Source organism: Biomphalaria glabrata, chromosome 4, assembly GCF_947242115.1.
Source record: "Biomphalaria glabrata chromosome 4, xgBioGlab47.1, whole genome shotgun sequence".
Classification (NCBI taxonomy): Eukaryota; Metazoa; Mollusca; class Gastropoda; family Planorbidae; genus Biomphalaria; species Biomphalaria glabrata.
Genome location: NC_074714.1, coordinates 32,118,811 through 32,143,757, shown reverse-complemented (window position 1 = coordinate 32,143,757; position 24,947 = coordinate 32,118,811). Strand labels below are relative to the sequence as shown.

Sequence of the window (24,947 nt, the reverse complement as noted above, 5' to 3'; positions counted from 1 at the left end):
AACTGTTTTTAATCTTTCAAACATTATTATAATTAATGTTAAACCATTTAAAATTGTTACACTGTTTCTCCTTATTCATTGAATTCATATTGAACCATCTTGATTTAAATACCATTGACATAAATAAATTATCTTTTCAGCCTGAACGTGGGGAAGACTATGGCCTAGGAGAAATACAGGTAGGATCAAATTAAAAAAAAAAATCATTACAAAATGGAAAGTAAATAAAGAGTTTATAAGCTATATAGACAAATTAGTTAGGCTACAATTCATGAATGCATATAATACTAGATTTAAACACTGGCTACACCCGTTGATTTTTGCCCAGGCTTTATATTGTTTATGGTGGAAAATCCCTTCCTTATTGTTTTTTGAATATTCAATAAACAGGCCACATTTTAACAATCCCCCAACACACAAATAGCATACTCTCCAATTGATCGACCCTTCAAAACACGCTTTTCAACTTTTAAATCTACATATATAACATCTATGGTTAGTTTTAACCTATTTTTTTGGCATCCTTTAATCATAAGAAAAGACTTGAAATCTGTCTTTTAATATGCTATTAGGATTGTTGTTGTTTTTTAATTTAGACTGTGTCTAAAAGGAAGCAGAAATGATGTAAGGCTTATGTAATAAAAAATAAGTAGAAAAAAAAATGCTTTAAAAATACAAAATTTGTAAGCTATTTCTTTGTTGCTTAATATACAGACTGGGGTCTTTTGGGGAAATACTGAAAATAAAATACAAAGGTTGGATTGAAAGCTTGCATTTTTTTTTGCAAGTTGCGGTGGTCCATTTGTGAATCTGGTCAAAACCTGGTCTTAGTAAGCACCTGTATATCAATGAGTGGTATTTTTGCATAGATGTAGTAGATAATTTACTCATGTATAAAAATAATTTAATAAAATATTTAAAAAATCAAGAAGATAAAAACACATTTCTTATTAATTTTTTATGCTTTGGCAAAAATTTAATTCTTTCTTGCCCTGAGTCATGCTTGCCTGAACCAGTCATAATAAAAAATGAATGCAATATACATGGTTAATGATTAAGAATGACTATAGATTATAACATAGAATGAAGAGGACATCATTTTGTTTGTCTACTGAAACATTCTTAAATTAGAAGATTATAAGCTACCTGGTGAAAAATGGTAACAATTAATGCAGTCATCATGGGATATTTTAAACAAAAGCTTTAAATATATTTTCACATTGCTCTTTCCCAATCTAGCTTCAGATTAGCCATGATGATTTTGACAACACACTGAATGTACATGTGATACAGGCTCGAAATTTACGTCCACGTGATCTAAATGGTCTATCAGACCCTTTTGTCAAGCTATACCTTTTACCCGGCAGAGGGTAAGTTTTTTAAGTAGGTCTTCTTTTAACCATTGACTGAAGGCCTATCCACAGCAGCAGATTTAATGGCCTTATCTGCTTCATATGTAACAACTTATGTAGCTGGGTTGGTGTATCTACATAAAACACTGCACTCTTCCCTATATAATATTTGCACAATTTCTATGCCTGTTTATAGAGCTACTTACTCTATCAAGTAATGTTTATGACTGCACTGATCTCTGTCTTGATGATGATAATAATAATTTGATTTGTTGTTGTTGGCCTCCTTCAGTCGTAACGACAACGGTTCATCTCATAGAACACTTTGTCATGTGACTGTGGAGCCTTATTTTGGAGAGACACTCCCGTCCTCATATAACGCAGGTTTAGGTGGCTTTAGGTTTGATGGTAGAGGAGCCAACCACTTTTCCTTTGTCTTGCATTTCTTCCAGAGCTGAGGCCCATGCTTTTTGCTGTCCATAATTTTCTTGGTCTTCATTTCTCTTCACATAGTGAACATTAATACTGACTACTGAGGAATTTGCTTTGTATTGCTCTGTTATGCTGATAATATGCTGTTAATGTATTAAGTTTAAGAAATTTTTTAAAAATTAGTCAATACAAGATTTTCCATTTAGCCTGAATTCTGTCAAGTAATGTCTTTATTTTGACTACTCTATCACACTATTTCAACCCGGATAACTAGCTTTCAGACAATGAAACTTTTTAGTCAAAGAGAATAGGTTAAACTATTGTATATTAGAAATTAATTTTTTTAGGACATTTATAATAGACAAATTTCTTACAATAAAGAAACTTTTAGATATTAGACTGGGTTGAAATGATAAGGAATGAATAAAAATTTGTTAGCATTAGATGTTGTTATGCTGCAAATTAAAAATGAAATACACATCTCATTGTCATCAAAAGGCCTGAAAACAAACGACGTACAAAACATATAGCCAGGACATTAAACCCAGAGTGGCATCAAACTGTGATGTTCCAAGATGTTGCCAGACTGGAACTGCAGAATAAAGTTTTAGAAATAACTGTTTGGGACTATGATAGATTTAAAGCAAATGACTTCTTGGGAGAGCTTATTATAGAACTACGAGGTGAGTATGATATGAGATCTTGCAGTATTTTACACGGTCACATTAAAAAAACAAGTATTTTAAATCCAAGCACTTACCAAAACAGATCTACTGCCTTTTATTGTGTCCCTGCTGCATTCATACTATGTCATTCTTTCATATTAAGCCAATCAACCAAAGGAAATATACAAAGGATGAAAATACAAAAATATATGTTCTCAAACTAAAACAAACAATAAAAATGCATCATGCCCACTGTATATCAAAATCAGAAAAACAATGTGAATAAATATGTCTCAAAATCAACTTGTACCGGTACTGTTATACAAATGCATCAGCATTACTATGAGAAAAGATTTCAAGAAAGGATTAATAGATTTTTAAAGAGAGAATATTTCTATCTTTGTGGTTATTCAATGGTAAATTGAGTTGTTGTTTTTTTTTAAAACAATGTAAAAAAAAAAAAAAAAAAAAAAAAAGCTAAAGCGTCATTAATTGGCCTGTATTGAATTGTTTCTTCTTGTTTAGAATTTGCTTTTCTTGATAACAAACCCCACTGGTATCCACTGAAAGAACATGTGACAATGCAAAGCTTTGAATTGCCTAAGTCTACTGTTGCACCTCCAAAGCCTGCAGAAATTACCAAAACACAGACAAGGTCACCTCGACAGGGAAAGAAACATGGCATCTCCTCTCTGGTAAAGTTAACTGTTATCCATTCTGCATTTATGTTAAGAAGGCAGTGTCATAGATAAGCAAATAAACCATTTCTCAAAAAAAAATAAGTTTATTTTCTGAGGAAGATATATCAGGAAATTATTTTGTTTAAATATTAAGTCCAATCTATTGCCCTTTAGCAATGAATCTCTGTTATTTCTTATTCTATAGACCACTGTGTAGGGTAAACCTCTTACATATATGGTTGAACCTCATTAAATTTAAATTCTATTAGAATTAATGTTAATTGTATTAGCACTGTAACTGATCAGTAATTACCATATGTATGGTCTACATATTTATATCCAGTTTTGTTTTCTTCATTGGAATAGCGCCCACAAGAAGCTTTACATACTGATGCTGAGGCCCAAAGAAGAAGGTCATTAGGAACTATTTCTGGAAACAGTAAGTACTAGCCTAAGCTTTTAATTATTTTTTTTTACAAAAGAAAATTTGGATAGTTTTAATAATGCTATCAGTAATATTTCCAGTGTTTTAACTTTTTTCTTCAGTTTTTCTAATTTCACATCATTTTCTACATAATTGCAATAAAAATTCAAAGTAAATAAATTATTACATTAGCCAAAGCAAAGGAAAATAGTGTACAATTAAATTTAGTTATATATAGATCTAGATCCTTTTAACTGAAAATATTGATAGTTAAGTTCACTTTACAAAGCTTAATTATAAATGTAGCCTATAGACTATAGATCTACAAAATTCTATCAGATAGTTAAAAGATTGTTATTGGCTTGACCTTATATACCCTTCCTTATTAAACTGTTATTTTAAGACTTGTAAACAGATGAATATCATTCAGTTGTGTAAAATTTTGGAATAGTCTATTTTATAAATTGATTTTCAATTCACTTAATGGATGTTTTAGATTAGACCCCAGCAAATTTAGTCAATCAATTGAATCAAACCTGTGAGGTTTTTATCCTTGACATTTTTGTTTTCAATGATGTGAAAGCAGGCGTGTCTCTAAAGGGCACCCCAGATGTTGCAGTCAGGCATTTCATCTCATCTTTCCTGTCTTGCTTTCACTTCGTTCACCCAGAAAAGGTAGATGTTCTTCTACATGTGCAGCTTTCTGGGAATCCTATTTTTATTCTCTGTTTGACATTTGAGTTTGTTTCAACTTATGAATTACACTGTGGCATATATTCAGATTGATTTACATTTTTTATTTTCTGCATGATATCAGTTTCTATTAACTGATTCTAATTAACTGCATGAATTAATGCATTCAATATTTTGGCAAGATATTTCTTTGAGCTATCTCCATTATACTATAATATGTGTCAGATTGCATCTCTCTCTTTTAAAGGAAAAAAGTGTCTATGCTGTTGTCCTATATTTATTTAAGGTGGAATTTTTTATTTTTTTTTAAATGGTAGAGATTTCTTTTTGTTTTCATCACTTTTCTTATGTAGTTAATCAATGTGTAGCCTTGTTTAGGCCTATAGGGTTAGAAAGAACAAATTGAGGACCTCTCAATGCCCTCATCTTGATAATCTGGGTTTTCTTGGGTTGATATAGATTGATGAAGTTGCTTCTTTGTTTATACTTTCTGCATGAATTGAAATAGATTTATCAACATTTTTTTTCTGAGAACATGGATGTTTCTATGTTAATAAAATGCTCAAAGCTCTATGATATGGCCATTTTAATTGCCTATAATGAACAGACTATCAGTATTATGTAGGATGGTACTGTATATATTTTATTTTAGATTTAGTATTTTGAAAGCCTTAAAAATTTATTTTCATTTTTAACACAAAAATAGAGCTTATTCAGGAAAAGGTTATTAGAGTTTTATTCCAATTCACTAAATCAAAGCAAGAAGAACAGGTTGAATACAAGTTAATAATACAATACACTTTTCATACAGAACTTTATTTTCTAAAAAAAATATTTTTTAATGTAGTGTTATATTGCATGCTGTTTCTTTTTAAAATTATTAACTTATTGGTAAAAAATTATTAACTTATTGGTAGAAAATCTTTAACTATTGAGAAGAACAATATTTAAACATGGATGTGTATAGGATATGATTATGATTATCTTACATTATAATCAAAAGATGAGATAAAAGTTGCTTTGTATTTAATATTTCTGTATTTTTAAAGTGTCAAATTCAAGGGGGGGGGGGGGAAGACTATTTTTTTTAAACATCACAAACTTTTTTTTAAATGAAAATTCAGTATTTGAAATAGATTCTCCTCGATGAAATCACAACTTATGATACAATCTACATCTACAGCCTATAGGTAAATTTATATTTAGCTCCATCTCTCTACTCACTCTATGCTCAAGGAAAGCTTTTGCTAAATAATTGGAAATTCCATTTAAAATATATTTTAAAACTAATTTAAAAACAATTGCTTTTCTTTAATATGGCTGCCTTGTTCCTGAGTTCATACCCTGCCATGCCTCATCATCCTGGGGGAGGTTTGAACTAGGAAGTAGATAATATCTTCAACTCTGAAGGAACATCCGAAACATTTAAAACAAACACACATTTCACAATATAAAATCAATGTGAATAAAAAAAAACATGATGGCAAAGCACATTGAAATATTTTGTATTTACACTTTACAAATATTAAGTTCATTGAGTAAAAGTTGTTTCCCAAATTACTAACTTAAGTCTTGTATACTGTCTCAGCCTTATGGGTTATTATCATTGCATACATCACATACCAGTAATAACACCTTCCATGTGATTTTAAATGAGTTCAGATCAGCCTGGTCAATTCTTTTTAGGTTTATTTTTGTAGAGTAAACTCTTTTTCATCCCCTATCCGAAAAGTAGTTTGAAATTGTTATTTTTATATACCGGTACCTGTATTTTAATTATTTTTTATTTAGTTGGAGTTATTTAAGAAAAAAAAAAGGTTCAATTTACATATTTTTGGCAGTGTAAATGATGTACATTAAGAGGAGTGGCTACTTTAAAATAGTTTTAAATTTTTTATTTTTTTTAATTAGTGAAATAACTTTAAAAGTTTAAATTCATTTTTGACTTATTATTTGTATTTTGTTGCATGTTTTTAAGTAACTTTGTCAGAGTAAGATCTGCTGAGTATTCCTCAAGTTGATTTGAATTTAAATACAATATAGTTTTCTTTTCTTTTTCCTTAGATGCTAATGAAACCTCGGCTTCCCGCGAGATATCATCTGCCACAAATTCCCCCATACCTCCCAGGAGACCTCGAGGGACAAAATCTCCTATCAAGACTCGATCAAATGGACTTCTCTACAGATGATGAAGATGACCTTGATTACCTTGTAAGGCATTATAATCAATAGTTTACACTAGCCTCCACTTGTTAAATTTTAATACAAATAAAAAAATTAAACCTGCTTAAATTAGTTCTTTAAAATTAAACTTCAATTTTTATTTTCTTTCTTAATAATATGCAAGTGTGAAACAATCAAAGCAAGATTTTTGTGGATGTACATCATTTTTTGTTTCATTATTGAAATTCTAATAGGCAATTTGATTTGAGGGACAAAATTAGAGTAAAGTGCCCCTTTCAGACCTTGTGATCATTATTAAAGGTCACCTGTTTCTATAACAAAGGTGTCATGTGACCAGCACAATGACCAACCACCTTAACTTTTCCCCAACTAATGTCAGGTTGACATTAATGTTGGGTGGACTCAGGGGCGTCCTAAAAATCCTGAAATTCAAAATCCCTGTCTTGACTTAGACTTGAACCCGGGATAGCTCAGTTTGGAAGCCAAGAGATGTACCATTCAGTCACTAGGACCCTAAAATTATTATTACAAATTACTGGTATATGTTTACAAATTATATTTCTGGTGAATTTTATCTACCTTTTTTGACAATGCAATAAAAAGCTTTGACCCAACATTTTCTGTCTAGGTAATTTGACATTTCTCCAATAAAGTAAAATGTACAATCTTTGAATGTTTAGGCCCAATATTTTAATATAATCAAAATGATTACAATAAATGATACCATTAAGTTAAAGAAAAGTTAAAGAATCTAATGAATTATTTTAGATTCTTAACAGATATAAAATGAAACAAGACTCATAAAAGGATGGACTACTGTATACATTTATATTACTATAGGTGTACTAAATGTTATATTTGTTTAAAGATTGATATTTGCAATGCATGAATGACTCATCCAGGGACAGACAAAATGTGAATTTTAAAAAATTTGGATTGATGCACTTTGGATCGACTGAGAGAATGTAGCAAATGTTCCATGTTAGAGCTTATTATGTATTTTGAGATCTTTGCTGTAAAAATTTTTTTTGACAATTATATGTAAATTATTATTAACTTTATAATTGTTGGTTATACATATATGTATTATTTTTGGTGAGTAATTCACTTCATTTTGCATAACTTGTAAAATATCCTGTGTGTTAGTCGGAAAATTCTTTCTAGTATTTAAGTATTGTGCTCAACTCTTACGCATTTTGAATGTAAAAAAAACTAAAAAAGAAACTACAAAGATGTTTTAAATATGTAGGTCAATTTGTTTGTGTTTGTACATAAAGGTTTCATCAACTATACACACAGTAATATGATATATTTATCGTAATCAGTAAATGTGATATAGAAGTGATATTTTATGTTATGCTACTACTGAGACAATATTAGAACTCAATGTTAGAAATATCTAAATAATTGAATTGTCTCTGTCTAAAAACTATAGAGAGATAGTGTAAGCCAGATAGTTATTGAAATATTTAATTATAAGTGACATGCAGTTGATAACACAAAACAGAAATTTAAAAATACATTATTTAGACATATTTAAAAATATTTTGTTAGATATAAAATAATTACTTCTAATTCAAACTGAGTTCCACAATTTTTGGCTGGCTGGCCAGTGGTATCATGTACAGTTTGGATTGCATTTTAATCGTGGGATTGGAATTTTGTTTACCGGTATTTGCACTATCAATGTCTTCCCCAACCATCCCCCAGGAATTCTGACACTAAAATGTTTATTGAAAAAAAAATCTAAATTTACTTATAAAAAAAAAGAAACCACTGATTTAAATAATGGCAGTTTAGTTGAAGTTTTACTTGTTTCTTCACTTTTGGAAGCTTGAGGCAATGACTCATCAGCCTTTTAAAATTATTTTTTTTTCGCTGAAGTTACATGTTTATTTTGTATTCTCATGAATTGCTATCCATATCCATCAAGGGTGTATATGTACCACAAAGTAGTTCTTCATTACAAGTTACTGCTTTCTTCCATAACAGCTATAGCAACAGTAAGTTTAGTTTTTCCCCATTACGTTCAATTTTGTATCCAATGTACAAGAAGCTCAAAGGTTTCTTTAAAATATATATATATATATATATATAAACCATTCCATCTTTCCTGTTTGTTTTGGTTTGGTTGTGATCTTTTTATTAGTCATATACAAAGCATATTGTGTATTATTCATTCATTAGTGTGTTTATGTATTTATTTGCTGTGATCATCAGGTGAAAGATGTGATTGTTAAAACAGGGACAGATAAATGTACATACAAGAAAAAAAACATTTAGCGATAGTTAATGTTTGTCTAGGTAGTGTACACTGTACATGGGAATTGTACAATGGTGTTGTTGTTTTTATATGTAGCACTGGAGATATAGATGAGTTGATAATATTTTTCTTAAGTGTAATGATTGGGTTTGATTTGTAATTATTAATATAAGACTGTTCTCACAGTGGTTTTAAGTTTGAACTCTGCTCCCATGCAGCAGAGGCTTTAGGCTTGGACTTAACCTTAAGCTTCATTTCTAACATTTCTGTAATTTAGTGTCACTTAGTTTATAGTAGGGTTGCACCAAATGGTAGTTTTTTTATATTTGGCCGGAGCCAAATAGTAAAAATATGATATCCGACCAGAGCCGGATACCTACATGTCTTGTAATTAATTTTGCAAAACTTGTAAATAACATACCTATATTCATATTAAGTTTTTTTTTTACTTTTATATTTGTTTTAACAATCACAGTACTGATTAATGAGTTTAAAAACATTTATTAACAGATTGACCATCACAAGCTAATCTGTGTAACATATGAGGGTCATGTGTATCTATGAGGCCATCAACTGTAAAAGGGATGTGTGGATGGTCAATGTACATATATGTAAATGTATATTTAACTAATGTAAATCTCTCAAAGGTAAAGTGCAGTCTGGGTTGTATAGTGGGTAGATGTATGTGTTCATGGGTTCCACGACAATTCGTTCACTGACATTTCGTTCACGACTTTTCCTTCACCCGACTTTTCGTTCTGACAATTCGTTCACCCGACATATTGCTCACCGACAAATTGCTCACAAACAATTTGTTCACGACAACTTGTTTTGAACGATTTGTCGTGAACAAGTTGTCTGTGAACGATATGTCAGGTGAACGAATTGTTGAGAGAATCAAGTTGTTGCGTGAACGAAAAAGTCGTGTCCCTGTGTTCATGTATTTCAGACCATTAAAGGGAAACTCTGACGGTTTTTCAAATTTGAGTTATTGACATATTTAAATTCTGCGTAAAAAGTTGTAATAGTAAACATTTTACCATTTTTTATTTAAATGCTTAGAAACATTAATATTTAATAAATTAGTCAGTAAATTCTTGACATCTAAAAAAAAACGGGGTTCTATGAGATTTTGTTTTTTTAAGCTAGTTCATACGTCACTTCCCTCAACAATACTGAAAGAGAAACTAGATTTAACCAATCGTATCGCTTCATTCTTACAGTAGCTGTTAGGCTTAGTGACGGCCTAGTCCAGAGCTATGATACAGTCCCTATAAATGTATAGATAGATCTAAAAGTATTAGGATAATCAACTCGAGAAAAAGTGTAACATTTTCATCTAAGCCTCTCTCTGTCCCAAGAAGTAAATAGATTGTGTGTCTGACCGGTCACGGTCTGACTGATTCGAACAAACTGGTCAGTGTAAGGCTAGTTGAGACTACGTGTAGTCGGTCATGACAAGACAACCAAGCGATAGTGTTTGTTGTGTGTTGAGTGGTCTGGCGAGAAAATACACACTGCCGTGGTTAGTCAAGCATGTAAATCTACTTTTAATACGCATTTTTTTTTTTTTTTTTGCTTACAAGATCCTAGATCTAACTGCATAGACCAAGATATATTTCTTTTACGAGAATGTAAACTTTGCTGTATGGTCTCCTGTTATACAATAAGTCAATAGATTATAACACATTTGTGACGTCACATAGAAACCCGGTGAAAGTCTGACTGTTTTGGATGCGCAGGAAAATTACATCGGAAAAACATCAATTACTAAGTTATTATTGCAAAGAAAAAAAAAAGAATCATATATTCATTATCTGTAAATCAAAACACATATTAAATTAAAAAATTGTCAAAACCATCGGAGTTTCCCTTTAACCATTAATATTTTATTAACAGTAGGAACATCCTGTACGGTACATCTATTTCTGGCTTCAACCTTTGATGGTACCAAAGCATGTCTGATTTTAACAACCTGGTCAAGCTACACATGTCGTGACATGTAAGCCTAGTGTAATGTGTATAGTTGATGATGGTGATGACCATCAAATGTTTTTTCCTTAGGGATATGCAATAGTGTTTGTTGTACATTGAGTGGTCTGGCAATAAAAGAACACATTGTCATGGTTAGTCAAGCATGTAGACCTATTCTATCCTTACACGTTACAGAGGTTTCTTAACACTTCTGCCAATTTTTTTTCTTTGGTTACTAGATGTAAATGTTTGACTCAATCTTTTATGAGATTTTAAACTTTACTGTAAGGTTTTCTGTTATATAATAAGTCAATAGAATTAAAAAATGAAAGTAGCCTTTTCTTTTTAAATGTTTTAATTCAAGGCAAAACTATACACACAACTTTTTTTTTATTGTGCAAGAACATATGTAAGAAACCTCATCCTTATTTCCGGTACTGATTTTATTTTTGGAGAAAAACTTCTGCAATAATAAAAGAATTATATCGAACCGTAGGCCTACAGTCAGATAGATTAGCTAGGTCTAGTTCAAACAATACAAAATTAAGAAAGTTCTCAAACTTTAATTAGTTTTTTTTTCAAGTGGTGATTATATAACTTTATTTTCAAAGTACTTAGTTATATTTTAATTTCTAAAATTTGATTCAGTTAGCATCACTAATAAAATATTGTTATATATAGTCCTAGTTTGTGAAACAGTAGTAGGGGTTGTGCATTGTGTACTCCAGCGCCCCTAATTGAGATATATCTCCTTTTACTTATAAGATGTGACTCTAGACAGTGTCATCATGTTGTCTTAATGTGGTCACCTGTGCTGCTATGTATAAAGTCAATGTGACGAACTAAAAAAAAAAAAAAGGGGGGGGGAAATACAACAGTGTACTTTTTACTGGTCAACAGTGATATTTGGCTGGTGCCCAAAATGGTTGAATATTTGGCCAGAGCTACTATTCGGTGCAACCTTAGTTTTGTGTTATTTTTGAACCAATGAACTCTAGAAAAATTTACATACCGGTATAGGCCTATTTTACAAAAGTTTCCTACTTTAAGCATTTTGGTTTCAAACTTTATTTTCACTTCTGGTATAATACAGATAATGTTCTCACTTGTAGTACCGGGTACTGTTCTTTTAATAGTAAATTGATGTTTCATTTTGATATGCTGTACATATAAGCCTGGGATTCCTAACATGTATGCAGCCATTTTTCTAATTTTCCGTACACTTTTAATTTACAAAGAAATAATTCTTTTTCTGGTACCAGTACATCATACAAATCATACAAACGTGGCTAATTCAAGTGAGTCTTTTTTTTTAATGAAATTTTAATTTTTGTTTGTTTGTTGGACATAATTTTCCTAGCTAGTTCAGACCCAAAAAATTTTTCCAAATCAAATGCCATGTAAAGCACTGGTATATCTATATATACACATACAGTATATCGGTATATACTTTTATAGGTGTATATATATATATACAGTGCTTTTTTTGTAAAATGAAATATGTGCAAGTGATGGCGGTACGTGACGTTTTGGCTCGAGATCTAATTTGACGATAATTTAATAAGCACCTAGCTTTTATAACAATGTTTATTTATTTAACCTTACAATAATATTGTGTGTATAGTACGTATTCTAAAACCATCCAGCGAATTGTTGTTTTGTTTATTTCATGAATATATAATAAATCAGGTTCCTGAATGGTAATGACATGCACCTCCCCTTTAATTATATGTGAGTTTTGCTAAGCGCACTAGATGACAATCTTCAATTTCTTTCCAAAAGACATAAAAAAAAAGAATTGACATCAGTTTAATATCCCAACAAGCTAAGATACTTTTACAAAATATAGCTTGAGAAAGTGGGTAGGGGTGATTTATGTGACACATCTCCCCTTGACACAGGAAAAGTCTAATAAATGAAGACGACCAGCACCGAGCACTAGCAATCATCGCCTTCTGACTGGTCATTACCTGTGATACCTAACCTGCCCCCTCTCTTCTGTGCACATTTCACTCCTTGTGCATACTCTGTCACGGGTAAGACGACTATCTGTTTCTAGCGCTTCTTTTGACTCCCTAGGTGTGAATTCATAATCCTTAATCTTTATTTCCAAGAGCGGCCCAAGGCCTACCCCTCTCTGCCCTACGTCTTTATAAGCATGTGTAGTTTGGAACATTCACTAATCCTTTGTCCAGCTTGCTGACAGACTGGCAAAACTTTCGCCATTTCATCCTATTATATTTCTTACTGAAAACATGTGGCAGTCTTTATAAACAATGAGAAAAGTCCAGTCGAAGCAAGGAAAACACAAAATGATAAATCACATTGATTAATGGACATTGTTAAAGTTAACATAAAATAAATTTTGTTATATAAAAATAAATACTCAAATAACTTATTACATAATGTATAAAACTACCGGTACTAATATTTTACGCTTCAAAATGTGTTTACAAATATATTTTTCAATATATTATACCTATATAAACAAAGTATACACCCCCACAAGAAAAAAAATGTTTTAATAACTTTGACTATTTCATGCATGCGTACTGTGAAGTATGGATGGCTGCTTGGTCTTGTATAATGTTAGTGCTTTAACAATAATTAAATAACAAACTTTGATGTCGGTACCATAAATAATGAAAAAAAAATATCTCTTGTTCTGTACATAAAAATGTCTAAACACAAACACATATACAAAACATAGATATGTATTTTTCTTTTAAAAGAAATAATACAATTTATGTAAATAATATGACCAAAACATTTCGCGCCAATACGACCTTCGAGCCAAAACGTTCTGCTTCGCAGTGATGGATTGCCTAGCTTTTAACTACTAATAACCGTTAAAATACAAGAAAAGTAATTTTTTCCCTGACATTGAAAAAGGTGCTGGTACGCCCCGTCACAAAAAAAAGAACTGTATATATATATATAAATTTAGATCAGCGTTTCTAAATCTTCTGCAGAACAAAAAATTACGTTGATGCCTCTCCTAGGGGGTCTGGGGGGAAGGCTGTAAGCTTCCCAGTGGAGTTCAGAGTGGAGCCTTGACAATAAGCGTTTTCTGCATTCTTGCATACTCAAACCCAAATCTCCTGATGTCTACAGTCCACTTTCCAACCTATGAGGTGAAATAAATTAAGGTGAGAGGAAAGTGTCAGTGACAATCAAGACCCCATGTAGCATAAGTATGTCTTTATTGGCATATTCATACTAAGATGATTTTCATGTTAAGCAAAACCTCTTGTAATATGCCTGTTTTGGTCAGCAGAAGAGGTCAACAGAATTTCCGTATCCATGGTTAAACACTCTGGGGAAATTTCACCTTTTAATATGTACCAAACGAGCAAAATTGGTCTGGGCAGATACATATTAAAACCTTTTGAAAAATGCTTTTACTTGATAAATATTCAAACATAAATATATAGGTCATAACTACATTGCAGATATAACCAAGTTTTTCTCCTAGGAAAAAAAAAAGATACCTTTAAGCCACACCAGTAAAAATGTGGCCCACAAGTGAGAAAAGCTGATTTAGATTGAGAGTTTCATGAAATATGCTCACATTTATTTAATGTTAGGCCTAAATTTATTTATTTTAGAAAAATCTAAGATTCAGAAAAGGACTAGGAAAAAGTATTTGGGCTTAAAACTAATCTCATTTGTTCCCCTTACACAAGTTTCTTGTGAATTCTTTATTTTCCAATATAAAGCCTTTCCTTAAATAACTGCAACAAATTCATGCCAAAATATTAAATTTTAGATCCTGAGGAATTCCATTAAAAAATGACTCTCCTGTAAAAGCCTGTTTTTTTTTTGTGTGCAGAAAAGGGAAGGGGTGGAAGACTATAAACTATTACTATTTCCATTTTATTATTGCTAATAATTGCATTTGACATGGAGGAGGGCTGGTAAAACAATCAAGGTCATATACTTATAGTGAGTTTCTGTTAACTTTATGTAATTTCTCCACTAAAATACACCCCTCTAATTTCACCAGTGGAAGAACCTGGATTTTATAAAATACGTGATAAATTTCACATTTTAGTACTATATATAATTTAGTTGATGTATCTTACTCAGTACAGTGATTAACATGAAAGGGTTGTACTTTGTGTGAAAAGTGCTTGGGAATTACTAGTCTATTAAGTTCTCAATTAAATGTGTTAACTAGTGTTGTGTAGCCTACATCTGAATGTGAGAACTTACATCATGGATAGTCTATTAGTTGCTTGCAATAAATGTAATCAATATTTCATTGAAAAAAAAAAAATTTAAGATAATGCACACCTTTTTAGTTATTTTGTATTTAATATACTGTGAATTCAATAGGACTACTTATGGATTGTCAATTACTGCACTACTAGAATATTAGCCAACATAGAACAATTTTTTTTTTTTTTTGGCCCTACACAAATATTAATTTTAAAGTCAGATCCTGTAAGTCAATTTCAATAACAAATTTTTTTTCAGGTTTCATAAAATTCAACAATTCACATTCCATGGCCAAATCTGGCTCTCTCCTTGCACCTAGACAAATACTATATTTTCATGATAATCATTGCTATTAATATCAAACAACCATAAATAGTTATAATGAAATAAAACCAACAAGCTTTAGATTATTTCAGTGTATTTATTCAAAGTGATTAAAAATGAACTGTGTCAATGGTAAAAAAAAAAAAAAAAAAAAAAAATACAAGACAACATGCCCTAAGTTTCTCTTAAAATGTTTAAAAATGCAACTCTCCAATTCCAGCATTTAGATAACAGGTAAAGAAAATTCCCCCTACATGGATGATGATATAAACTATACCAATATCAGGCTGGCAGTGTGAACAAGCCTAAAAACAAAACTACAGGAAATACATGATGCAAACAATGACTATAATACAATGAGAGAAAAATCAATGGAGACATTGAGATTACTATCTAAAGGAAAAAAATACAACAAATATGATAATGACTGGTGTAAACAATGCATCAACAGCAGAAACAAAAAGGGACTGGATCTTATACGAGAGGTCAATTGAAACATGCACACAAACGTGTTTTTTTAAATAGAAAAATGGCGCAAATAAAAATCTCAGGGCATATAGCAATCTTACGTATGAAAATGTCCTAAAATGAAAGTTGATTATGTAATAATAAAAAAAAAAAGGCTTCTATTTTAAGCCTAGTAGATGTATAAAAAAAAAAAACATTAAAAATTCTATTCATATCTTGTTAAATATCTAATTGATTTACCTTGTGCACATATGTTTCCATGGAATCAAACTAAATAAATGCAGCACGTCTTCACATTCCATGGCACTTAACAATAGTATTGACAGTAAAAAAATGCACTTACAAGAAAGTTACAACAGGCCAGCACAATACTTAGCTACACAAACATATTCCAGGTTAAAAATAGTCTTGAAATTGTCTCTCATTTTGTTGTATCCCAGGGTTCCTTCTTGAAGCTGCCAATTAGAAGAGCTCCCATGCTCACTTCTTTTTAGGACTCTTCTTCTTCTAAAGAAAACAAAAAAAAAAGTTTCTTATACAAACCATTTACACAATAGCTATACAATGTCTATAAAGATGCTAGTTCTAAGAATGGAGTTTTATAACTTGATGTGAGACCTGGTGTTTACCAATAATTTGGCATATTAGTAAGCATATTTTGAATAAAACCATTATTAAATTACTTGCCAAAAGGTTGTTTTTGTATACTAGAAAACTTTAAATGGTAACACTTAACAGTTACTATCTAACAAAGTATATGAATTAAGATTTTATGTAACAATGGAAAAAAAAAAATGCATTATATTAATTAATTTATATTCTATCATACCCTAAATAACAATCCATTACTTTTGTGAACCTTTTAGAGTGATGAACACAGGTCAGTTATGAGAAAACACAAATTAGTATAACAATGTTAGTAAGTCCCCCCAACTCTCCCTTCATTTTATCTTACTTTGCTAGTATTTGACAATAAGACATTTCATGTGTATGCAAGATTGAGAAAGTGAAGAAATAAATGTTAGAAAACATGTAGCCTCCATATTTATATCTTTTACAATTTCTTCCTTTCCTTAGAGGATAAAATCAATAGTTTTACTTCCAGCTTAAATTACTTTTGATAAATTTAGTACAACAGACAGTACTAGTTAATTGGATGACTACTGAATTGTAACAGCAAAACTATCATGTATAAGCAAGGTGTAATGTAACAGGACAATATTAACAAAATCTTAAAAAATTAATTTTGAAGTGTTTCAGTTTGATTGTTAAAATTTAAAGCTTGTTTTATTACCAGGGTCAAGTAACAAGAATGTTATTGTTAATATGTATTAGTAGCTAACTTAGTCAAAACATGCCAATGTCATTAACTGTCATGGAGGGAGGGGAGGGAAGCGCTTACTTTTCTTTGATGCTCCCTTGGGCCTTCCACGACCACGTCCTGGGACCTTGGGCTTTTTAGCGGTTGAATCCTAAAAATTCATTTTCGTTTTGGTGATTATGATAAATACTCATTATTTAGAAACTTATCTCTACCAATTGCATAACAGTGTGTGAAAAGTGCTTCGGCATAAAAATGTTAATGCACTCACAAAAGAATTACATATAATAATTTAAATTTTGGGTTACAGAAGTCACGGGCTAGTCAATATATGAATGTTTGCACCATGTGAGGGAATATGTCACAAATGCCAACTTTACTCATGCACTAGAAAAAAAAAATATACCTCACTAAATAGCAATAATTAAAATAGCATAGAACATAAAAGCTATACTTTTAATTAGTAAACAGGAAAAAGCACAGTAAACCTAAAAGAATTACAAGGTAGGTAGTAATTTACTTAAGGTATTACTGTACTTTTCAGTTATGAATGGGAAGAAACAAAACTTACTTTGCTTCCAGTGGAACCTTTGGGTCTACCTCTACCTCTGGCTGATTTAGGTTTCTCTTCAGCTTCTTTCTGTTTGGGTTTTTCCTAGTTAAAAAAAATGTTAATAATATATCTGTTCAAAAGTACTTATAGAATTAATGGTAGGTAGATAAAATAAGACAAATACTTACCTTAGCAGGAGATTCTTTGGTCTTCTTTGGGGACTCAGGGGCAGGAGCTTCAGCATCAGCTACAGGCTAGAAGACAAACAATAGGTAAATAAAATGAACGTGTTCCATAATCATCAAACTTAGGTACTTAACAGTGATGACTATTATTTTTTTTAAAAAAAGGTTAATCTAACACTATGCTTTAATGTATATTTTGCCTTACTAAAGACCAAAGGAGCTTAACCTTTACTCCACAATCAAGTAAACTCTTTATCTAAAAATCTAACATTTACATACAAAAATAAATTGCTTATTTACCTCTGCATCTGCAGCAGAATCAGTTGCTGGGGCAGCGGCTGCGACTTTCCTTTTAGGCATTGTCTGTTTTTTAATCACTGCAACAAAAAAAAAAAAAAAAAATTAGATCTATGAAGCAATGACTTTAGATACAAGACTAGATCAGGAGAAAGGGCAGGGCTGGAACAGTCAAGATTTGTATACGCTCAGTCAGTTCACATTATTACTTAACTTTATTTGAAAGTTAACAACAGAACCTAAATTGCTACTGTGCATGTACCCATTTTCTTCACTTCTGGCATGTTTTTCTAGTAAAGGCAGAGTTCAAGATCATGTCAAACATCAAGAGAATGGAATTTTTATCTTCCAGAAATGAAGGAGAAGGGCCACTGGCTTACGTATGCCCCCAAGTCTGATAACTCATCAGAACTAAGACTTGTATATTTGTAAATTTGGCATAAAAACACATAAGGAAACAAGTGTTTTATATAAAATATGTTGTGCATTGAGTCTGAAGCTATTTAATTGGGAGTTAAACAACTATAACGAATTTTAGCGTGTTAATTTCTGACACTTGTATCTATCTCGATGTCTAGATTTCTTGAGTAAAAGATGTTTGATGCCACCCGGGTTTCATCTTGCTTAACGGACACCTCAGTGTATTATATCTTCTTTACTACCCAACTTCCTCATTAATATTGTGCATGCACCATTTCGTCACTCTTCCAACACATACAGCTCCCTTTTTTATTGACTACTGTAGAACTGACTTTTTTCCCAAGGGGAAGAAAGAAATAGGGTCTGGGGTCAACACGATTTTTTAAGTCTCTAGATGCATTAGCCACTTAAAACCCAGATATAATGCTTCTGAATAGACATAGCAACAGATATATTTCACAACCCAGACTCATTTCCCACTTAAACATGTAAATGGGGTGGAGGGGCCAATAAGTTTTACCTAGGGGGTGGCCAATAAGTTTTACCCTTTCTGAATAAGAAAACATATTGTCATATGACACGAGTCAAAGGGAAATAACCAGTGGAGTTGTGCTGCAGGAAAAAAATACCCTGTAGAGACAAAAAGGTAGAGAGAAGATTCCTCCTCATAGCCCTCATAACAGACGATTTTTTTCCCTAGCACGAACAGCTGGGTTAGGCCCAAAGTAGTGGCCTTGGTGTGACGTCAGTTACAAGCTGAGAATGAAAACGTTGAATGTGGGAAGTGACAATGGCTTGTCGTTTCGCTATAGTACAACATAAAATTAAGAATGAAATTTCTTAATAATAAAGTTTTATATACAGATCTATTTCCGTTGATGTGCCATCAATTTCCATACCAGCCAACAACTTTTACAGGGGGGAAAAAATCAAGCAGATAACTTTTACGCATGAGAAAACTGGCCCTACCCCTCTTCACATCAGAATTAAGTTTAACTATGAGTAGATATAGATATCTAGAATCTAGTGATACATAACAAAATAGCTATTATTATAGACAAAAGGATGACGAATTCATTAACGCCATCATAGTTTTTTCATAGGTCAGACCATTAGAGTTATGAATTTTGAACGCAAAAAATGGCCGGGGATTGGCTTAGCTTGTCCGATTAACTCTTTTTTTTACTCTATCTTAGTATCTAGACTAGAATATTTTAGTCTACATCATTAGTTGACAACCAATGAGAATGGTATGAACAGCTTGAGCCTTGGCCAGCTTAAAAAAAAAAAGGATGTAGGGCAGGGGAACTCATAGAATGATAGAATCACTACATCTAAATAAAATAGTTAGCGGAAAAAAAACGGAAGTGCGGAAGTAAAAAATGACCGATAAAGTTGAGATTGCGTTTTCGACTTTTTTTTGCATTGGCTTCACTTGCACATTTTTAACACTTATGTGTTATAAATGTGCAAGTGAGGCCAATTTGTTATCGATTACTTTAGACCATGGCCTATATAAAGCTTAATTACGGCTTTGTTTTAAAGTTATTTATAATTTTTTAATTTCTTATCAAAAATACTCATTTTTTGTTTTTAGCAATACAGGGTCCAGGAAAATGATCAATGATTCATTTTTTTTCCCATGGTAGATATCATGCCTGGCTATAATTCTGCCAAGTTTTATCTCGATATCTCCGTCGCATCGCTCAAAAACTTGAAAATACGGTTTACCATTGGGGGCTATGGGATTTTCAGAATTTACTGAATTTTGATAAGAAAATTTCATCATCAATGTAAAACCACTGGAGGCCATGTAAGGCCTAATATTCTGGATATATTCAAATAGATTTTATGTACTAATCATCGTCGCATGAATTATAAAGCGCATTTGAAAAATAATTGTTTCAGACGATTTTGATCCCACTTTTTAAATATTTTATTTTCTGCCATCAGAACGCCGCCATTTTGTCCCCGCCTCTCTGACAATTCTTGTAGATCTAGACCCAATAATTTGTTTATTTCATCAATATTTACATTTTAAACAAGTAAAGTTCATAAATATAAATGAAATCAGATTTGTGAGCTAGAAATTCACTATGAATACTAAATCTACTATTAAATTTCTTATTTAATAAGTAGATTTATCCTCTACGAAACTCAATTCCAACTTTTTAACTTTTTGAGCGGGGGGTGTGTCTCGCTGGCTTAGCGAGAGAGACGCTATCATGATGACTCATCTTACTTGTTCCATGTCAACAATGTTAGGCCAAAACGACACAAAAAAATCATAACTTTCTAACTATTGGACTACATACAGTCATAATTTAAACACCATTGGAAAGTTCTTTATAAGTATTTTAATGATGTACTAACGAAAAATTATTTTTTCAAAGATCAATTTTTTATTTCACCTCCCTAAATAAAAAGGTTCACCTACACTTGGACTTTCTGTAGACGAGGCCAGCTAAGCCTAATTAAAAGTAGGCATATTGATATTACTATGAATATGATAAAAAAAAATCATAAGTGACATAGACATATTCATATTGACACAACCATAAGTCATGACAAGTCAGTACATATTTCATAGGATACATGTCAGATTGAGATAGGTCATAGGGCTGTCTTTATATAGACTAGTAACTAGATCTAGATCTAGTTCTATAAAATACAGATCTAGATCTATAATTTATCTACTAAAGGAAGCAATTTTATTATCTAGACCTAGATCTATGATTCTAGCCTAGATAATAAAATTGGTGGTAGTTTAGTTTTATTATAGTTTATGATGAATTAGATCTATCAGAATCAGAGCCGGTAAATAAAATGGTGGTTCAAGATGAAAATATATTCGCTGAGCCCGACGGAGAACTCAGAAAGGAAATTAATGCGTTCTCAGCAACAACTTAACTTATGTGCAAAGATGTCTTGGTTAATTTAAGTAAAATATGCAGCAATAACACATAGGTCTAGAAGATAAATTGATTTGTAAATGCATTAGAAGACAAATTATTCCTTACCACAAGAAGAACGCTAAGCTCGCTCGCCTTTCCAACAAACGTTAGTGTAAAAGAGCGCGCAAATGGTGGTGGACGCCAACCAAATAGTGGCGCAGTCTCACAAAGTCTCGTCCAATATTTCTCTGAAAATTGTTGAATTAATTATACTTTTTAAATTGTTTATTATATGTGTAATTTTTTTATTTAAATGTTTTTATTTATTCCATTTAGTTTTGTAATTTCATTAGTGTAAAAATATTATTTTGGGTTTCTATTTTGCATGCGCAGTAAGAAAGATATTAACTTTAGTAAAATGCATATACTCATCCGCCAAATCTCATTTTAATAACATTTATTTAGGCCTGGAAATTAATACTTCGGTGTTACGTTTAGACATTCTGCTCAATTTTATTGATACCTTTTAGTATGATAATAATGAAGCTTTAGTTTAAAATGAATTACATAAAATTATAATATTATTAACAAATTCTAATTCATTTTTACTTCGTAAACGTCATTATAAGGTAATATTGTAGATAACCAATCAAATTATAGGAGGGCATTTTGAATTACAGATCCTAGAGTTCTACATACTTACATACCTCCCACGCCGTTCGGCGTATTGGGCGGCAAGCTGTCTCTGGCAATGTCTGAAGCCTCCTCCCTCTTGGTGTACACTGTTCTGAGGTCCTCCATGAAGGTATGGCGCCAAGTTATACGAGGACGTCCCTGTTTGCGCTTTCCTCGTATTGGCCTCCATGCACTGGCGGATCCAGAACTTTGGAGTGGGGGGGGGGCGATTTTTTTCCAAACCCTAACCCTAAGGCCCAGTAAACCCTATGCATAAACGTGCGTACAGCATATATTTATATATATTCGATATATGAGAATGAAATAAGACTGTTTCTTAATCTTCGGCGAAAAAAAAAACAGTCATGTTGAGGCCTTTTTCTTGCAAGCTTGGGGGTCTGGGAGAGCGCTGTAAGCTTCTTCAGTGGGGTTCGGGGCGAAGCCCCGACGCCAAAAGCGTTTTCTTGCATTTTTCACGGCTGAAACCCATTCTCGTAACATCTACAGCTCATTATTTTTCAGTGGGGTTTGGGGCGAAGCCCCAACGCCAAAAGCGTTTTGTTGCATTTTCACGACTGAAACGCATTCTCCTGACATCTACAGCTCATTATTTATCAATGGGGTTCGGGGCGAAGCCCCGACGCCAAAAGCGTTTTCTTGCATTTTTCACGGCTGAAACGCATTCTACTAACATCTACAGCTCATTATTTCTCAGTGGGGTTCGGGGCGAAACCCCGACGCCAAAAGCGTTTTGTTGCATTTTTCAAGGCTGAAACGCATTCTCCTAACATCTACAGCTTATTATTTATCAATGGGGTTCGGGGCTAAGCCCCGACGCCAAAATCGTTTTCTTGCATTTTCACGGCTGAAACGCATTCTCCTGACATCTACAGCTCATTTGTACTAGTGGGGTTCGGGGCGAAGCCCGACTCCAAAGGCGCTTTCTTGCATTCTTCACTGCAGAAACGCATTCTCCTGACATCTACAGCTTATTATTCATCAGAGAGGTTCGGGGCGAAGCCTCGACGCTAAAAGCGTTTTCTGGCATTCTTCACTGTAGTAACGCATTCTCCTGACCTACAGCTCATTATTCATTCTATTATAAAGGACCTTTAGAAAAATGTTGAAAAATATTCTAATATGAATTTATATTCCCTTAATACATTGCAAATAAAACCGTTTTGTTCTTTGAAAAGATATGATACCCCACATATTTAGATTAAGGCTTTGAGGATCGCCGCCGAAAAAAAAATTATTCGATAAATAATATTCAATAAAACTCTAGCATAAATTGTGAGTTATAGTCCTAAATATATTTAACTAGAAAAATATGAGATAGAGTAAAGGTTGGAAAAAAAACGACTAGGAAAGGATCATTTGGCTATTGAACTCATCTCAACCGTGACTGTTATATTGAAAAATTTTGTTTGAATTATAACTTTTCCAAAGCAAAGTCTTTCTTAAAATAGTTATGATAAATTTATGTGAAATTACACAAACTCTGTCTTGAAAGGGGAAGGGCGGTAAAATGAAAACGATTAATCCTCGCTCGATGTTATAATTTCTGCAAATGATTGCATTTTTCATTAAAGAATAGGGGTTGGGCGACTCGATATAAGAATTTACTTTATAGCATATATAAATTATATTAGTGACAGATTTTTTAAATTTTGTAATTTCTTACTAAAATACAAAAAGAAAAAGTATTGGTTTGTCCGATGGGGGGAAGGTGATTGCATGTATCGCACTTCCACCTGTTTATATTATATAGATATTCGACTAAATTTGTTCACATACTATGATTTCTCCATAAAAGTAGGACCGCCCCCCCCCCACTCAAAGGGCTTAGATGGGAAGGGCAGTAGAGGTATTCGCTCCTCCCCTTCCAATCGGCCAACAGGTGAACGACATAATATAAAGACCAGTTAAAATACCAATAACAAGTGTACATCATATAGATATGTAATTGATTCTGTTAGCAAGTTGTGATTTCTACAAATAAATAGGACCGCCCCCCCACTCGAAAGTTTATGTTGGGGGGGGGGATTGATGTCATCGCCCCCTCCCGACCCTACCAAATCGGCCAAAATACTAGAAGGGGGTGGCGAAATAATCTAAAATTAGGTTGAAATATAAATAATTAGTATACATTATTAACTTAAGTAATAAACTCGTATACAAATTTTGTGAATTCTATACTAAAATTCGTCCGTCCCCCCCTTCGGGGGGGGGGGGGGGGTCGGCCGAGTGGGGGGGGGGGCGATCGCCCCTACCGCCCCCCCCCTCGATCCGCCAGTGCCTCCATGTCATGCAACTCTTGGTATACGTAGTTCATTTTGTCGGAGAACATATCCCGCAAACCTCATGCGACGCTCTGTCACAACCTCACAAAGTGTTCGACTCCCTGTTCGGCATAGGATTTCCTTGTTTGAGACCCGATCTGTGTAACTGACTCCCAAAATCTGTCTCAGCCATTTTTGTTGAGCCACACTTAGTCTTTTCTCAATTTTGACAGACGACTTCCATGTCTCACATGCATATGTTGCTGTTGTGATGACGATTGTGTTGAGAAGGTTTATTTTTGTCTCGAGACCAATGGATTAGCTTGTCCAAATAGGCTGCAGCCTTTGGAAAATGCTCCCTGCATTTCCTATTCGGCACGCTACGTCATGGTAGGCATCCCCATCATTTGTTATGGTGCTGCCAAGGTACGTGAACTTGTCCAACTGCTCAAGCTTTGACTCGCCAAGTCTGATGAGGGCACCTTTTGCCTTATATCCCACTCGCAAAATTTTAGTCCTATTTAAGTTTATGCGGAGGCCAATTTTGGGTGCTTCTTTATCTTGGCTCTCCGTCATTTCTTGTATGCTTTTATTTGTAGCCCCGAGTAGTGAGTGCAACGTCATCGGCAAAGTCCAAGTC

At 32.7% G+C, this 24,947-nt stretch overlaps 2 protein-coding genes across 8 annotated transcripts in view; one reads left to right on the top strand and one right to left on the bottom strand.

The window, feature by feature from the left end:
* LOC106071603 (uncharacterized) overlaps positions 1-15,884 on the top strand; it is a 190,247-nt gene extending 174,363 nt beyond the window's left edge. For 4 of the 6 annotated variants that reach the window (XM_056027222.1, XM_056027223.1, XM_056027225.1 and 1 more), the window contains 7 exons: positions 141-179; positions 1,240-1,370; positions 2,283-2,467; positions 2,975-3,144; positions 3,496-3,568; positions 4,137-4,228; positions 6,311-15,884. In XM_056027222.1, coding sequence (XP_055883197.1) covers positions 141-179; positions 1,240-1,370; positions 2,283-2,467; positions 2,975-3,144; positions 3,496-3,568; positions 4,137-4,228; positions 6,311-6,478 — 858 coding nt within the window. In that variant the 3' untranslated portion in view covers positions 6,479-15,884. The remainder of the gene's footprint in view (positions 1-140; positions 180-1,239; positions 1,371-2,282; positions 2,468-2,974; positions 3,145-3,495; positions 3,569-4,136; positions 4,229-6,310) is intronic. The other 2 variants (XM_056027224.1, XM_056027226.1) reach the window with 2 other exon arrangements.
* Positions 15,341-21,616, bottom strand: LOC106071604 (histone H1, gonadal-like). Of its 2 annotated transcripts, XM_013231745.2 has the most exons (6): positions 21,477-21,616; positions 18,040-18,116; positions 17,743-17,808; positions 17,573-17,656; positions 17,083-17,152; positions 15,341-16,187 (listed from the first exon to the last, which is right to left on the bottom strand). In XM_013231745.2, exons 2-6 carry the CDS (start codon positions 18,097-18,099, stop codon positions 16,171-16,173), a joined length of 297 nt encoding a protein of 98 aa, XP_013087199.1. In that variant the 5' UTR covers positions 18,100-18,116; positions 21,477-21,616; the 3' UTR covers positions 15,341-16,170. The 2 variants fall into 2 exon arrangements, with proteins under 2 accessions (XP_013087199.1, XP_013087201.1); XM_013231747.2 differs by lacking the exon at positions 17,083-17,152 and having other exon boundaries at positions 21,477-21,615.
* Between the last annotated feature and the right edge of the window lie 3,331 nt (positions 21,617-24,947).

Bases quoted from the DNA above. Each gene is read 5' to 3' on its own strand.
- LOC106071604 (XM_013231745.2), bottom strand. From the start codon at position 18,099: ATGCCTAAAAGGAAAGTCGCAGCCGCTGCCCCAGCAACTGATTCTGCT. The intron at 17,657-17,742 runs GTAAGTATTTGT...TTTTTTAACTAG, and splicing joins CCAAAGAATCTCCTGCTAAG to GAAAAACCCAAACAGAAAGA. The intron at 17,153-17,572 runs GTAAGTTTTGTT...ATGAATTTTTAG, and splicing joins AAGGTTCCACTGGAAGCAAA to GATTCAACCGCTAAAAAGCC.